We start from the raw sequence: 14,982 nt of genomic DNA on the forward strand, positions 1-14,982 counted from the left end.
ATGATTAAAGATGAGTAAAAAATGAACTGCACTAATTCTCCAGAGAGGTAAATAAGTAGCATGAAGTGGAAATACATGATTAGAAAATATTTAAATTAAACAAAACCTTCCACAACAGATTAATACAGATTATAGTCTCTGTAGCTACCCAACCTTGTGGATAGTTGTATTTGTTTTATTGTGTTATTTAAGCAGGGACACAATGTTCCTTTGTGTTTTACTGGCTAGACCAATCAGGAGAGACCTTGTAAGGATTCATCCAATAGCTGCTGCTGCTGTTGGCACATAGCGGTGGGAGTGGCAGATAGTTGCAGCAGCACGAGTAGATCCCAAGTGAGCAGTATTAAATCCACGCTTTGTGGATTAAAACATCTCCAGTGAAGTCACAGAGCTGGTCGTGGCGTGTAGCTGCAAGGATGGGGGGAAACAGCCCGAGTCACTTCTCCCACGAGGAGGGAGGAGGTGGGGGAGTTACGTTTGTGAAGGGCATTCGGGTGAGTGGAAGCTCCGGGAGATTGGGAATTCATTTAAACAGTGAGAAAGTGTTCAAAGGATTCATTGTGCAAAGTGTCTCCAAACGTGCATTTGTTTCCTCCCCCCACCCCCGTGCGTGCACAAGCGTTATTATATCATCTTCTTCTCTGGGAGATGTTTTAAACATTGTTCTGAGTGTCTGAGTTATGTTCAGTGTTTGTCTCCTCCCCATGTTTGTGTTCACCAAACATCAGGTCAGTGCACTGCTCCCTGTGGCTGTGAAATATGGCCTACAGAAGGACAGTGGTCAGTTGTAGTGTGACAAACAGTGTGGGAAATTTCATTTCATTTCATTTTCTTTATTTGTTCTGTACATGTCAAAACACACAACAGAAAAGGACAAAGGAAAAAAAGGGAGAAGAATAATTCTTGTTTTGCCTGCCCCTTACTCAAAAAGCAAACAATAAGAAAATACAAAATAATCTATTATATCATGACTATATAAAAATATCTCTCTATATATAGATGCAGTCTCATTATTAAAATAAAATAAATTTGAGAATATCCCATTTTCATGATTATGACTCAAGTCATTAAAGAAAAGTATTTTGATAATTTGGCACTTTCTATTTTATAAAAAAACACTTCTAACATTTAGTTTTAAAAACATTGATTGTCCTTTTCACGTAGCTGTCTAGCATTAAGATGATAATTATAATAATTCTTATTATTAATATTATGTAGTCAATTTTCATTTGCGTGTTTGTTCTACCCTCTGAGTTCGATTTTCCACTGCAGAAAATCAAAGCATGGTCCAAGTTATGGTGCAATTCGTGTGGTGTCGGACACATCGGACAAACGATCTTCCCGAGTTGTGAAATGCACATGCACACCTGCTCAATACACTTATATTTATAGAATTTATTTATATTTATAGCATCCCATTAATCCAGCCATCCATATATACCTAATAATTCACTTTTTTTAGTCTACATCTGTAAATTTTGTAATTACTGTACATAGCACAGACTCTTGCACTTTCTGCTTATTTGCACTTCTGGTGAGATGCCAAACCTCATTTCGTTACTCTATACTTGTATATGTGTAATGACAATAAAGTTGAATCTCATCTCATCTCATCTCATCAAGTCAGAACACCAACCTGGAAACTCAGAAAAGAATTAAGTGCCCAACTTGACGTCAGAATCGTCACTAAATTGGGGGCATCAACGCTGTTTTTTTTTGTTGCTGTTGTTACAACATTCCGAATTTCTGAATTGAAATCACATGAACACACTGAAAAGCGGAAGAACGACTTCCCATCTCGGAAAGTTGGACCACCCGAGCAGCACATGAATGCATACAGTCCGTTCTGAGCAGGACTGAAATAGAGGCGTTTATAGGCACGATTAAATACAGGATTAGAGTGGATTTTTAACAAGACACTTCATAGACATTATTGCGGCTTTATCGGCCTTTTGCAGGTCATCAAAAAAAGTTTGCCGCGAGGGACTGAACACGGGAGTAGAGCTGTGACACGCTGTGGTTATAAATGACTTCCAGATCCAAGATACGTTAGTCATTTATTCTTCCAAAACAAAACAAGATACTACAAACGCTGTTTTCGGATCATCAAATAAATTTGCGATGGCAGTGCGGTGTAGTGTGGCGGTCAATAGAAATTGTCTCTTCCCACGCTCACCCCCTCTCTCCATCCAAGCCAAAAAAAACAGGTGAACAGGTGAGTGCGGCCCATATTAATCACTGCCATCACCACGAGATTTCCAGTGAACACACCCACCACCAGTAACAAGTAAACAATAAACAAATTAGGAAACAACCCATGACACCAAATACACAATCAACTTACATTGATGGCTCCTGCAGACATGTTTTGGGGAGCTCTGAGACTTGTTGAAAAGTAGAATAACATAACCTTTAAAGGATGCTGGGGCGTAGAGTTATTGTTATTATTATGTTAAAGTGTATTTTCCTTTATTATACTTTTTAGATCTTGCCCTTAAGAAATGAATGAAAGTATTTTAACTTTATGTTGTGTTCTTACTTTTGTTGAGGTACTCTTTATTCCAAGAGGTGCAGGTGGAGTTCTTTAACGAGTGTTTCTCTTCTCTCGTCAGCTGTCGGACAAAGTCATCAACAGGATGAAGCAGTCGTCAAAGGTCGCCTTTCCTCACTCACAGAATGAAAGTCCTCCTCCACCTGTAACACAAACATCCACCCCAGTCCCCGCCCCTTCTGTTGAAACCCCGCTACCTATCCTGACACCACCGCCTCCATTCATTGCTGCTCCACCTCCTCAGGAAGCCCCATCCTTGCCTCCGTCGGTGGAATCTGCCTTTCCTGTGAAACTCGTTCCTCCTCCACCTGTCACGTTTCACACTCTTCCGCCACCTACTTCCCTAGAGCTGGAAGCCCCGCCTCCACCTGCAGAACCAAAATGTCCTCCTGCGACCGACCCTGTTGTCTCAGCACTTTCTCCACCTCCATCGCTACTTACTCCACAAGTAGAAGTACCTGTGGAGCCTCCTTCACCTCCACCCTCTGTAGTGGAGCCAAAAGTCCTGCTTTCTGTTGAATCCTCCATCCCACCTCATGTTGAGCCAGAAACACCACCTGCACCATTAATAACAGAACCAATAGTTCCTCCTGTTAACGTACCTCCACCTGTGGATACATTCCCTGTGGCTGTAACTCCACCCGAACCTTTCACTACATCTCTACACCCTGAAATTGTTAAAGAAACACCTCCAACCGTTATCAAACCTGTTGAAGCTCCCTCTGTTGAACTCGTTTCCCCGCTCCAAGCCACTGCAACTCCAGCTGAACCTCCAACTGTTTTCGAACAAGTTGTAGCTCCCTCTGTTGAACCTGCAGTCTTACCTCCACCTGTGGAGTCCCTTCTAACATCTGTATCTCCACCTGAACCTTTAGCTCCATCTCTACCTTCTGAACCAACACCACCTACTGTTATTGAACCTCTCGTCCTTCCTCCACCTGTGGAGTCCCTACCAGTCATTGTTTCTCCACCTGAAGCTTCAGCGCCATCTCTACCCTCTGAACCAACACCACCTTCTGTTATTGAACCTCCTACCGTTGAACCTCTCGTCCTTCCTCCACCTGTGGAGTCCCTACCAGTCTCTGTAGCTCCACCTGAAGCTTTAGCTCCATCTCTGCCTTCTGACCTTGTGACGCCAACACCTCCGAATGCTTTCGACCCAGTTGTAGCTCCCTCTGTTGAGTCTGTTGTCCTACCTCCACCTGTTGAGACGTCTCCAGTTGATTTAGCTCCACCCAAACCTTCAGTTCTATCTCTGCCCTCTGAAATAGAGAAACCAACATCTCCAGCTTTTATAGAACCCGTTGCAGCAGCTTCTTCTGTCGCACCTGTTGAACCTGTTGTTCTGTTGACGCCACCAGAGGAAAAAGTCCAACCTCCACCTACTGTTGAATTCACACCATCTGAACCAATAACTCCACCTTCTCCTGTTGATACAGCTCCAGTTGAGGTGGTAGTTTTACCCCCACCAGAGGACATTAACCTTGGGGAGCCCGAAGTGACCCTTTTTGCGGTTGAAGAAGTGCCTCCATTTGTGGTCCCGGCTGTAGATGCACCACCGCCAAGTGAACCAGAACCAGTCCCCGCACCATCCCCTGCTGCTCCAGAGTTCACACCTCCACCCTGTCACTCTTTGGAGCTGGCCCTTGTACCTGCTGATGCCCCTGTAAGTGAACCGTTTGTAGAACCTCAAGCGCCACCTCCACCTGATCCAGCTCCACCTGCTGAGGTGCCAACAGTGACCCGGTCTCTTCTGCCTGTCGTCGAGGATGAAGCACCTGCTGTCGCCTCCGTGCCTCCAGCCGCAGCAGGTAAACTGATCACTGAGTGTAGCAGCACTTTGAAATAATGCTGTGTTCTTAACAAATGTGTTAATTTGTGGGTGTAGCTTTGTCTGCGTCTCCTGAAGAGGTGGAGGAAGGAATGCGGCAGAAGATCAAAGAGGAGATGCAGAGGAGTCTGGAGGAGGAAATCAACCTGAGGAGGATGGAGCTGCAGCGACAGTAAGGATTAAAAACTGTAATCAAGTATCTGCCATATCGTATTATGTGTGGGAATGTGTGTGTCTATGTCTGATGAGATACAATAAGTCAAGATAACCTATCAATGTAAAAGTCCAAATACTCAGCGTAGCAAACTCCTCCTCTCCGGCAGGCGTTGCAGAAAACAACCCGTCATAAGAACAGTTTCTTCCCCCAGGCTGTCACTCTGATGAACACTAAACAATCAGAGTGTCAGACCTGTCTGACTTGTGGACTAACCCTGGACCCAAACTGTCACTGTGAATGTACACATATACTGTATATATATATACATATATCATTTAATTTAAATTATCAATCTATGCACACCTTTAATGTAAATACTGTAAAACTCTACTTCATGTAAATTAACCCATCTGTCACATAATTAAAATTTTTATATTATCATGTTACTTCAGCATCTTTTGCACTACTCACCACTGCACTATTATCTTATCTTATTTAGTCTAGTACATATAAGTCTTTGCTTATTTTGTGTTTATTGTTGATATATAATGCTATACCTTTTGTACAAAGAGAGCACAGTTCACCGAAGATCAATTCCTTGTGTGTGTAAGCATACCTGGCCAATAACAAATAAAAGAAAATGTAAATCTGGTCGGAAAATGTAAAAAAAAAAAAAAAAAAACACTGCTTAAAAGTGATGCTGGAAGTAGTGATCATTTAATTATCAATTAAACTGCCTAATCCCTCTGTAGATTTCTTTGTGTGGAATATTTTACAACCCACAGTTTAGTTTTACAGATTACAGTTATTTCACTAACAAGTATTCTCAACTAGGAAACTTTAAAAAAAAAAAAAAAAAAATTTTGGAAAGTTTAATCTAAAAAGAAAGGATGAATTTTCAGTGTCTTGATTTCTGTCACTGACTGTGTGTGTGTGTGTGTGTGTGTGTGTGTGTGTGTGTGTGTGTGTGTGTGTGTGTGTGTGTGTGTGTGTGTGTGTGTGTGTGTGTGTGTGTGTGTGTGTGTGTGTGTGTGTGTGTGTGTGTGTGTGTGTGTGTGTGTGTGTGTGTGTGTGTGTGTGTGTGTGTGTGTGTGTGTGTGTGTGTGTGTGTGTGTGTGTGTGTGTGTGTGTGTGTGTGTAAAGACTGGAGGAGCTGAGGGCTCAGGCTGCATTGGATGCCGCCGCAGCAGCTCAGGCTCAGGTGGAGGAGCAGGTGAAGAAGACGCTGGACGGGGAGAAGTCTGCTAACATGGAGAACCTGAAGGAGGCCATCATGAAGGAGCGGATGAAAACAGAAGATCAGAGGCTCATGGTGCAACTTTATGTAAGAACAGCATAACAGGAATTAGCTGTACATGTGTCAGGATCTCTCTTTAGAACATGAAACTCTTTACTCCTCTTAATGTGGCTCTTTTTCTTTCTTTGCTCCCTCGCCTTGTTTTCAGTGGATGGAGGTGAAGGTAAGATGGGAAAGGATTTATACATGCATGCCTCACTTTTTCATCTTCCTCCTGCTCTAATCATCGTGAGCTGAGCGTGTGTCGTTGAAAAAAGAAAACAAGTAATTTGTAGAGATTTGGTGTCACGGTCCATACAATTTTAACAATGAAATGAAGCACTGGCATGGATAAGGCCGGCTTTAGGAGTGTGATGATGTGATTTTATGAATTTTAAACCCACACAGGCTCATCAGCTGGACGAGAGGGAGAAAGATTTAAAGAAACGAAACACTCTCTACAAGGAACATGTTGCCAAACTTGAAAAAAAGGTGAGCAATTCAGTTACTGTTGTTCCAAAGTGTGCCTGTATTAAAGATAATGTTGGCCATAAATGACCATTTCAGGGCAGTTGTAAATTCTAACACTTAAAGTAATATAGCACGAGTAGTAACAAGTTATAAAGTCATGTAGAATTGACCAACATGAGCTAATCTAAGGTACTAATCTCTGTCGCAGAGAGAATCCTCAGGGAGCTAAACTGGGCCTCTGTACATTACATTTCTTATGAATCAATCTTGTCCTTTTTAACAAGAAAATGTAGCCCCACTCAACTGAAATAAATCTGTTTTTTTTTTTTATCAGGGTGTTGTTTGAGAATATTTGGTTCTAATTGGTTAAGTACAGAAAGGCTGAAAGTGCCTACAGATTGTTCAAGTGACTTATACATATACAGATTTCCATCAAATTAAAATAACTACAAACCTGTTTGAATGGATTAGATTATGTCCTTGTGGAGCTCCATTTGTGACGGTAAGAGTATGATTGATCAATTGTTTCTTTTCTGCCTTTTTAAGGTGTGTTTTTTTTGTAAACTTAAACACAAGTAACTCATCTCAGTGTTTCTTTAACAGTAACAGCTTGACTGTATAATGCTGCTGATGTATTTTGACCTCGACCTTTTGTGTTTTCAGTGCAGTGAATTCTATAAAGTGACTGCTGAGAGTTTCCAGAAAGGCAAAGAGGAGACCAACAACCGTTTTAAGTAAGTTAAGAGTCACTGTGTTTGTATAGATGCAATAATCATCTGCACGTTTGCCTTTCTTCGTAATCTAGTGTCAATGATATGACAATACATTTGTGAGTTTAAGTAATTTGGATAGCAGAGTGTACTGACACGTGGTGCAAGGACACAAAATGTGTTTTTGGACCCCAGAAATGTGTTTTCCTTTTCCTCTGTGACATTGCTCTAGAAACTGTTGGCTGGCGTGCGTCACTTTAAGTTTCATATGGGCCGTCACCATGGCGGTATAAATGCAGACAAAAAAAAGTCATTTTAGTGTTTAGTTCTCAGGGAACTCCCTGGTGGGGACTTAAAAAGTCCCTGGAACTGTTTGGTCTGAAAACACCTAAAGACTTGACTTCCATTAAAAGCTAATGTTGGTCTAGTTTGAATTTGGTTACCAAATCAAAATGTTTTTTCTTTCTTATATTAAAATGTCTATGTTCTTCTCTCAGTCGTTTTAACATCCAGCCAGTGTGTGGAGACCTGCAGAGTCAGATTTTAAAATGCTACAAGGAGAACACAGGAAAGACTCTGTCCTGCTCCAGCATTGCCTCAGCCTACATGCAGTGTGTGGACAACGCCAAGAAGGTACGACTAAATATATACATCAAATGTTTTCTGCGTTTGATTTTTGGTTGGTGGTATTTTAACCCGTTTCTCCCCTCTCGCTACAGAACAAATTGAGCCCTGGAGGTTAACACCATCTGAAAGCTTTGCTGTTTCAGGAGTATCCACTTCAGCCTTTACTGGAAGAAACGGTGCCATAAAACACTCTAGCTTTGGTGCCTTGTTTGCATCCTCTCTGGTTCTTGGGATCATTTTTAAACCAAATGTGCTCCAACACTGATAGATAGATCATTGCATTTTAAGAGCTTGTGTTTGTCAAAAAAAAAAAAGGAAAAAGTGCTGAAGATTAGGGTTTGTTGGTTGAATTACAGTAAGGTGTTTTCTATGAGATATATATTATATACAGAATGAGATCTGTTAATCTTTATCTATGTGTGCCTTAAAGTTATTATGAAAGATTATTAAGTGATGGCAAATGCATGAAGGAACACTACAATGGGGATGAGAGTGTGATGTATCAAAGACTGGTGTGTTTTAGGTTATTGTTCTGTACATAAATTATTTCAGGGACTTTTTCTGGTGCATGGAAATAAAAAAATAGTTCTCAGTAAACTGTGTTGTAAAAGTACATGAGGTGACCCACAGCAGAAGGGACCACAGTCTATAAACCACATTCACCAATGATGATTAAAAGGAAACATAATTTATTTCGTGTCATATTCCCTTCATTTGAAATACACATTTTGTACACCAACAAAATATAGATTCACCATCTTTAGGCTGGAATAAAAAATCCAACAACACAGAGGCAATGCTTACCTAAGAATGCACGATCCTGGTATGAAGTAGTATAGCGTAAATAGATATAGGTTAAATCAAATTATTTATTTTTATGCTACTCATTTATGTCTTGGCTACTTCAACTGCATCTAAATATTTTTTGCAGTTTTAAATTATGAAAGTGGTTGCTTGCTGCCTCCTGGTGGACTAAATATACATTTATTTACACTGTTTTTTGACATAAAATTCAAAAGATTAATTTTAGTGAAAGTGATGCCACTGGAAATGAAACCCACTACAAATGATGAAAAAGTCACTTAAAAGCCTTCACTTGCAGGTTCCTTGGAGGGATATATTTTTCATAATTAGCTTTAATAAAACAGTGATGTAGTGAAGGGGGGTAAATTACCTGGAGCAATTGTACAAACTGTCATTCTTAATAGACACTAGGAGTGTTGGTCTAGTATGCGCTTATAAGGTTTATCTTGTCAGCCAAGTGTGACACCTTACTTTGTAAAAACATATCGGTATGCTGTGTGCATATCTACTGCACAATCAATATTAGTCTGTAAATGAAATGTGCATACAGTGGGAATGTTGTGTAAAATTGGGACAAGCTGTCATTGGCGCTTCATGGTCAGAACGTTAATGAGAATGATCATTTAAGAGTTGCTCTTCAATATAAAATATCCAAGTACACAGTAAGTAGTAGCAAATCCCTTAAATAACTGACTTTATTCTTAAAAATGGGCCAATTGATTTATACAATAAAAGTAATGGACTTGCAGACTTCCACAAAGTTGCTGCAGAATCTCATTATAAAAATAATAGCCCCAGACTATTAAATAATCACCAATAGAGGGCGCTCTATCTTTGATTAGAGGCTACTGCTTTCCTTTTAACTTTTCCTTCCCTTTCTGTTAATAAAGAGTGGATAGTATTCCTTTTGTACAGCTTAAATGGTAAATGGACTTTGCTAGTCTTACTTTGACATTCAAAGCGCTTATACACCGCATGTCTCCTCATGCCCATTCACACACTGATGGAAGAGGTTTCTATGTAAAGTGACCATCAGAAGTAACTAATCCCATTCAGACACATGTATACTCTGCTGCTGCCGAAGCAGTGGGAGCAACTTGGTGCACATTGGGCATGTTGATGCAGGAGCTGGGGATCGAACCCCCCACCTCCCTGATGAGAGATGACCAACTTTACCAACTGAGCCACAGCCGCCCCCTTACAGACTTATTATTTGCTTAGTTACTGGTTTCCTTTTATTTTTTATCAATCTAGGGGTCTTTGCAATGTAAGTTTTTAAAGCAGATGAAAGTCATAGTTTTCATTCTGAGCTCCTCTCTCTCTCTCTCTCTCTCTCTCTCTCTCTCTACCTGTATGCAGTCATATGTTATTACTGCATGTCATTAAGTTTAAATATTCATTAACATTCAAGTTTCTAAGGAGTTCCTGAGCTCCCTTGTCTCGTAGGTACAGTATATGGATAGGTTAAAGGCAGGTTTCCCTTGCCACTGATAATCTGCTGTTAAAATGTATCAGAGCAGAATTATAAAACAGCAAAACACTTACAAAGTAAAATGCAAGTTTCTCAAAGTGGAGTATTTTTTAAAGTTTGGTTGGAAAAATGTGAAGTTTAAAGTATCTGTGTCCGATCTTGTGTCTTCTGACCTTGTAACGTGCAGCTATATCAAGGACTTGCGTGTGCCTAAACATGTGAGGCACAGCGTGTGCTGGCCCACATGAAGAGGAAGTGACTGTTTGCATGAGTGTGGTTGCGCGTCTGTGTGCAGACATATAGAGGGATATCTTTGTTTCCAGCAATTTACGTGTTACAGATTAACATAAAGGATTTCATGGTATTCAGTTTTACTGCACTGAGTTGACCAGTTTGGGTAATATAACTTCCTCTGAAATAATCATTTTTTCAAAGCTTTTACTTTAAAAAAAACAAATGAATTACATAAGATATTTAAAATGCTTCATTTCCTGTCATTGCATCTAAAAACGAAGATTACTAAAAATAGCGATGGATTGTCCAGTCGCTGTACAAGAAAAGTAATGACACAGTCAAACAGAAGTGAAGCTGTGGTCCGCACACCAGCCCTGTCATCAAGTTCTTTAATGAGCCACAGAGGAAGCAGTGGTCAAACTTCTCACTGTTTATGTGTGGCCTTTTTGTTTATTATGCACGAGAGTGACGTGTGTACAACATTATGCAATTAGGTTAAAGTATGCAGAGAAAATGAAAACGGTTAAAGTGTTCATGTTTCTTTGTCTTTATCTTATTAGCACAAACACTCACCGCAAAAATGCAAACATGGAGAAATGGCTCTTAGTGCACTCTGTTTCCCAGCTTCATGAGATTCACAGTTTTTGTTGGTTGTTAGCAAAGACTGCAGGTTCCTTCCTCAGGGATTAAGGTGCTAATCACAAAGTTATTGGTTGATTGATTAGTCGTTGATTTTTAGAAGAAGATACGACAATAATAGAATAATTCCTAGTTGGCCTTTTTTTCGTATCTTTCTTCTCATATGTAATTACTGTGAATATGTTTGTTTTAAACTTTTTAATGATTCTAATTCCTCTTTTTTGAGTTGCTAAATTTCCCCTAATGTATGATCAATAAAGTTACCTCATCTAATTTTATCTTGACTTCTTCTTTTCTTTTTTTTAAGATTCATTTTTATGCCTTTATTGTAGAGATAGGATAATGGATAGAGTTGGAAATCAGGGAAGGAGAGTGGGAAATGACATGCGGGAAAGGAGCCACAGATTGGATTTGAACCTGGGCCGCCCGCTTGGAGGACTACAGCCCCCATACATGGACGCACATTAACCACTGCGCCACCAGCGCCCCAATTTTCTTGACTTCTTGTACGTATAAATGAACACGTGACTAGTTTAGAATAACATTGCTCATGGAGGCAAAAAAGGGTCACAGTCAAGCAACATATATACGATATTGGCAATATAACTGCTGTTGTTCTAGTGAAGCTTTTTCTGTTATTTGCTGAGGATATCATCACACTAGATATTTGAGGTCTGATACACACCGTGTGTAGGCGCTATGAAACAATGGTTCAGGTGAAAAGAAACTGAGGCAGCTGAAATAAAAGAAGAAAAAGACATTTAGATTCCTTAAATATGCAAGTCTTTGGAATTGAAAGTTGATAGCCTGTTTTAAAACGGACAAAAGAGAATAATAACAGAAATAATTATTATTTTTTGTTGTTATTCTATTTTGGCCGGTGTGTGAGCCGGGTGTTACATTCCACATAGAAAAGCCCGTCCCTGCAATCTTAACACTCGCTCAGTGTTTTAGAATCATCACCAAGGCCCTCCATTACACTAACATACAAACTACAAGTTTTGCTTATTATCTTACCAGCAGCAACATCACAAGTCATCATCAGATACATGTTATGAACTTTAAGACACATTGATCCATTCAGAAACACAACTATTCATCTTATCTGTTATGAACAGTTTCACTTGTTCTCTTTGTAAAATATGTGAATCTTTAGATCTGCTATGTTTGAAGGCATTGAGTTTGTCGTTATGCAATCCTGTCCTTCCTGTGGTGGTGCTATAGTGACTGTTACCAGGGACACATTTGAGCTCGCAGAATACTTGAGAAGGATTGTTACATAATGCTGCTAGTGTTTTTTAAAGTAAGGATTTTTTTTGTTGCCTGCATGCTGCCGAAGAGAAGATGTGATATCAGATTGGAAATCCGCATAATGAGACCAAAAGGCAGAGGTTGCTGAAACAGTAGGTGTACTTTAATTTGAAATACAAAGAGATATAGAACACATGCATCCAAAAAAAAGTATCTTAGTGTTGGGTTGTCAACCATACATTTCCAACGACCGACTGTTGTGTGCAGGGATATAACCTCTGGGAGCAATAGACACCTTTTGTGGCTTTCCAAGTAGCTAGTAGTTATGAAGAACTCAGCAGCGCCAAGATGGGAAAAGCAGCATCTGGTATGCCACTTGGGGAGGAGTTGGCATATGCAGGTAGTTCAAAGGCATTTTGGTAGTCCTTAGTGGCATGTGTAATTAGTTCAGTGGTATGTGCCATGGTCGATGGCAGGCCACTAGGGGGCTAGTAATCGATCCTATAGTGAAACTACATCAAGTGTAATCAATACATTCAGTCCAACATCTATGTCAATCATGAATATGAAAAAAAAGAGGTTTCCTTGTGGGTTTGCACTATTCCTAGTAAGCATAGATGTGCTTTGATATGAGCTTCAGCACGGATATGTTTCTGAAAAAACTTTACTGTCATCAGGGCGATACCAAACAAACAAACAAACAAACAAAGACTTAATGAACCTGGTAAATGATACATGAACCTGAGCTTGTAAAGCGATTTTCTGGTCTTCTCTCTACTCAAAGCTCTTTTTCATCACAGGTCACACCTACTCATTCATATCCATTCACACACTGATGGCAGAAGCTTCTGTATGTAAAGTGTCCATCAGTATTTATTGCGGCTATATCGGCCTTTGCAGGTCGTCAAAAAAAGAGTGCCATGAGGGACTAAACACGGGAGTGGAGCTGTGACGTGCTGTCGTCATAAATGACTTCCAGATCCAAGATGCTTTAGTCATTTATTCTTCCAAAAACAACACAGGATACTACAACAACCTCTCTCCATCCAAGCCAAAAAACCAGGTGAACAGGTGAGTGCGGCCCATATAATCACTGCCATCACCACGAGATTTCCGGTGAACACACCCGCCACCAGTAACAAGTAAACAATAAACAATAAACAAATTGGTAAACAACCCATGACACCAAATACACAATCAACTTACATTGATGGCTCCTACAGTATTAATTAACGAATCCCATTCATGCATGCACCGCCTACAAAGCAGCGGGAGCAACTTGGGGTTAAGTGTCTTGCCCAAGGACAAATTGAACATGTGGCTGCAGGAGCTGGGGACTTTCTGGTTAAGAGACGACAAACTCTACCACTGAGTCACATCCACACATGAAAAACAGACGAAGGAAACATACATTCCTTTCACATTTTTACTGTACAATGTGAAGCCACAGCCATACGCTTAGCTTAGCCAAAGCCTGTACAGGTATTAATGTAAATACACCTGTTTTCAAAAGAGAATATACAAAATATATTTTGATGCAGAGTTATGTGCAGACCTATTTATTTTTTGCTTTGAAGATATTTATTTACATTTGCCTTAATTAGACAGGATAGCTGAAGAGAGACAGGATATTAGAGGGGGAGAGAGTGGAGCATGACATGCACCAAGTGTTTGCTGATTAGGAGTCAAACCAGTGACCAGTGGGATGAGGACTGTAGCTGGGGTATGTGGGTCCTCCTCTACCGACTGAGCCAGCCATGCGCCCCCAATTTGGCAGAACTTTTTCTGCAGGTGCAGTGACTCCTCCGAGATTTTCTTGGCATTGAGAACACAAAATGACATCTGGACAGGTCCATAACCTTAACTGTTTTTGATAAACAACACATAGTAGGTGTTTAGCTTTGGAAGGTGTCGGTAAGCTGTTCCCATTTGTTTCCAGTCTTAGTCCTAAGATGCGCTAACTAGCTTCTCATCGTAGCTTCATGTTGACAATTGAGTGATGAGAGTGGCGAGGGAGTGGTGATATAGATCTCACATAACCGGCAGAGACAAATCATTTTAAGCAAAAAGACAAACAAGTCCTTTAATTTGTTTGTTCAACTTTGTTATCATTTCTTCAAACATGTCCAAAGTTAACGCCCCCTCATGACAGCCAAGCTAGCCTCACACTGCACTAAGTTCAATGTGGACTGTGAAGCCAAACTCAGCATTTGACATTTCAGCAGGCTGGGACATGACAGCGAGATCTGCACTCAATTCTGACTGGATATAGCTCACTCACAAACAGAGCGAGAGAAGAATAAGAAGGAGGAATACTGAGTGTGTCAGGGAGAAGAAAGGAGAGATGTTTTCAGTCTCTCTGGGTGTTTAAAGCTACGTCTTCCTCTGCTGTAGAGACAGGATGGTGCTAGAAGGATCAGGATGTCTTGTTCCTTTGCGGTGCTGAAGAATGGACGGATGGAGAGAATTGTAAGTGCACACAATAGTGAAGGAGAAAGATGGACACGGCAGGATTAAAGTGCAGAAGATGTTGTGGCGATGATGAGGAGGGGTTTCTCGGTGGTGAGAAGTTGATGTGACTCAGCTCTCACAGCCACTTCCTTTGGCGTCTTCAGCGCGTAAGGCAAAAGGAAGAGAGGGAGCGACTCATCGTGCGGTCAGCTGACTCACGAAACAGGAACGGATGCCGGGAAAGCAAAAGCACGTGCTGGGTGATGGGGGCTGAGCTTATTCATGCATATTTGTGAGTATGCCTTTGGTCTTTGACGGGGGCACAATTATTCCACTTCCTGTCAGAGCAGAGGAATGCAGGGTGAGATTCCTGCCCTGTGAGTTGTTCCCTGTCACCTGCCATGAGCATACGGATACTATTTCATCCTTCCTTTCCCCCTCAGCTTGGGAATTTCCCCTTTTTTCAAGTTTTTAACTCAGGGAGGAAGTTATTCATTTTGCTTAAGCTG

At 40.7% G+C, this 14,982-nt stretch overlaps 1 protein-coding gene and 1 long non-coding RNA gene across 3 annotated transcripts; one reads left to right on the top strand and one right to left on the bottom strand.

The window, feature by feature from the left end:
• Positions 1-282: 282 nt before the first annotated feature.
• On the top strand, positions 283-8,315 carry chchd3b (coiled-coil-helix-coiled-coil-helix domain containing 3b). 2 transcript variants are annotated; one of them, XM_020658246.3, is made up of 9 exons: positions 283-494; positions 2,613-4,362; positions 4,440-4,554; positions 5,683-5,863; positions 5,985-5,999; positions 6,224-6,307; positions 6,950-7,020; positions 7,494-7,629; positions 7,716-8,315. In XM_020658246.3, the coding sequence occupies exons 1-9, from the start codon at positions 417-419 to the stop codon at positions 7,737-7,739; spliced, it is 2,454 nt and encodes an 817-aa protein (XP_020513902.3). In that variant the 5' UTR covers positions 283-416; the 3' UTR covers positions 7,740-8,315. The 2 variants fall into 2 exon arrangements, with proteins under 2 accessions (XP_020513902.3, XP_065813118.1); XM_065957046.1 differs by lacking the exon at positions 5,985-5,999.
• LOC136179713 (uncharacterized) lies at positions 522-2,665 on the bottom strand. Its single transcript, XR_010666691.1, has 3 exons — positions 2,540-2,665; positions 2,345-2,384; positions 522-764 (listed from the first exon to the last, which is right to left on the bottom strand). It is a non-coding gene; the product is annotated as an uncharacterized lncRNA (long non-coding RNA).
• Positions 8,316-14,982: the final 6,667 nt, after the last annotated feature.

Source organism: Labrus bergylta, chromosome 7 (genome assembly GCF_963930695.1).
Source record: "Labrus bergylta chromosome 7, fLabBer1.1, whole genome shotgun sequence".
NCBI lineage: Eukaryota > Metazoa > Chordata > Actinopteri > Labriformes > Labridae > Labrus > Labrus bergylta.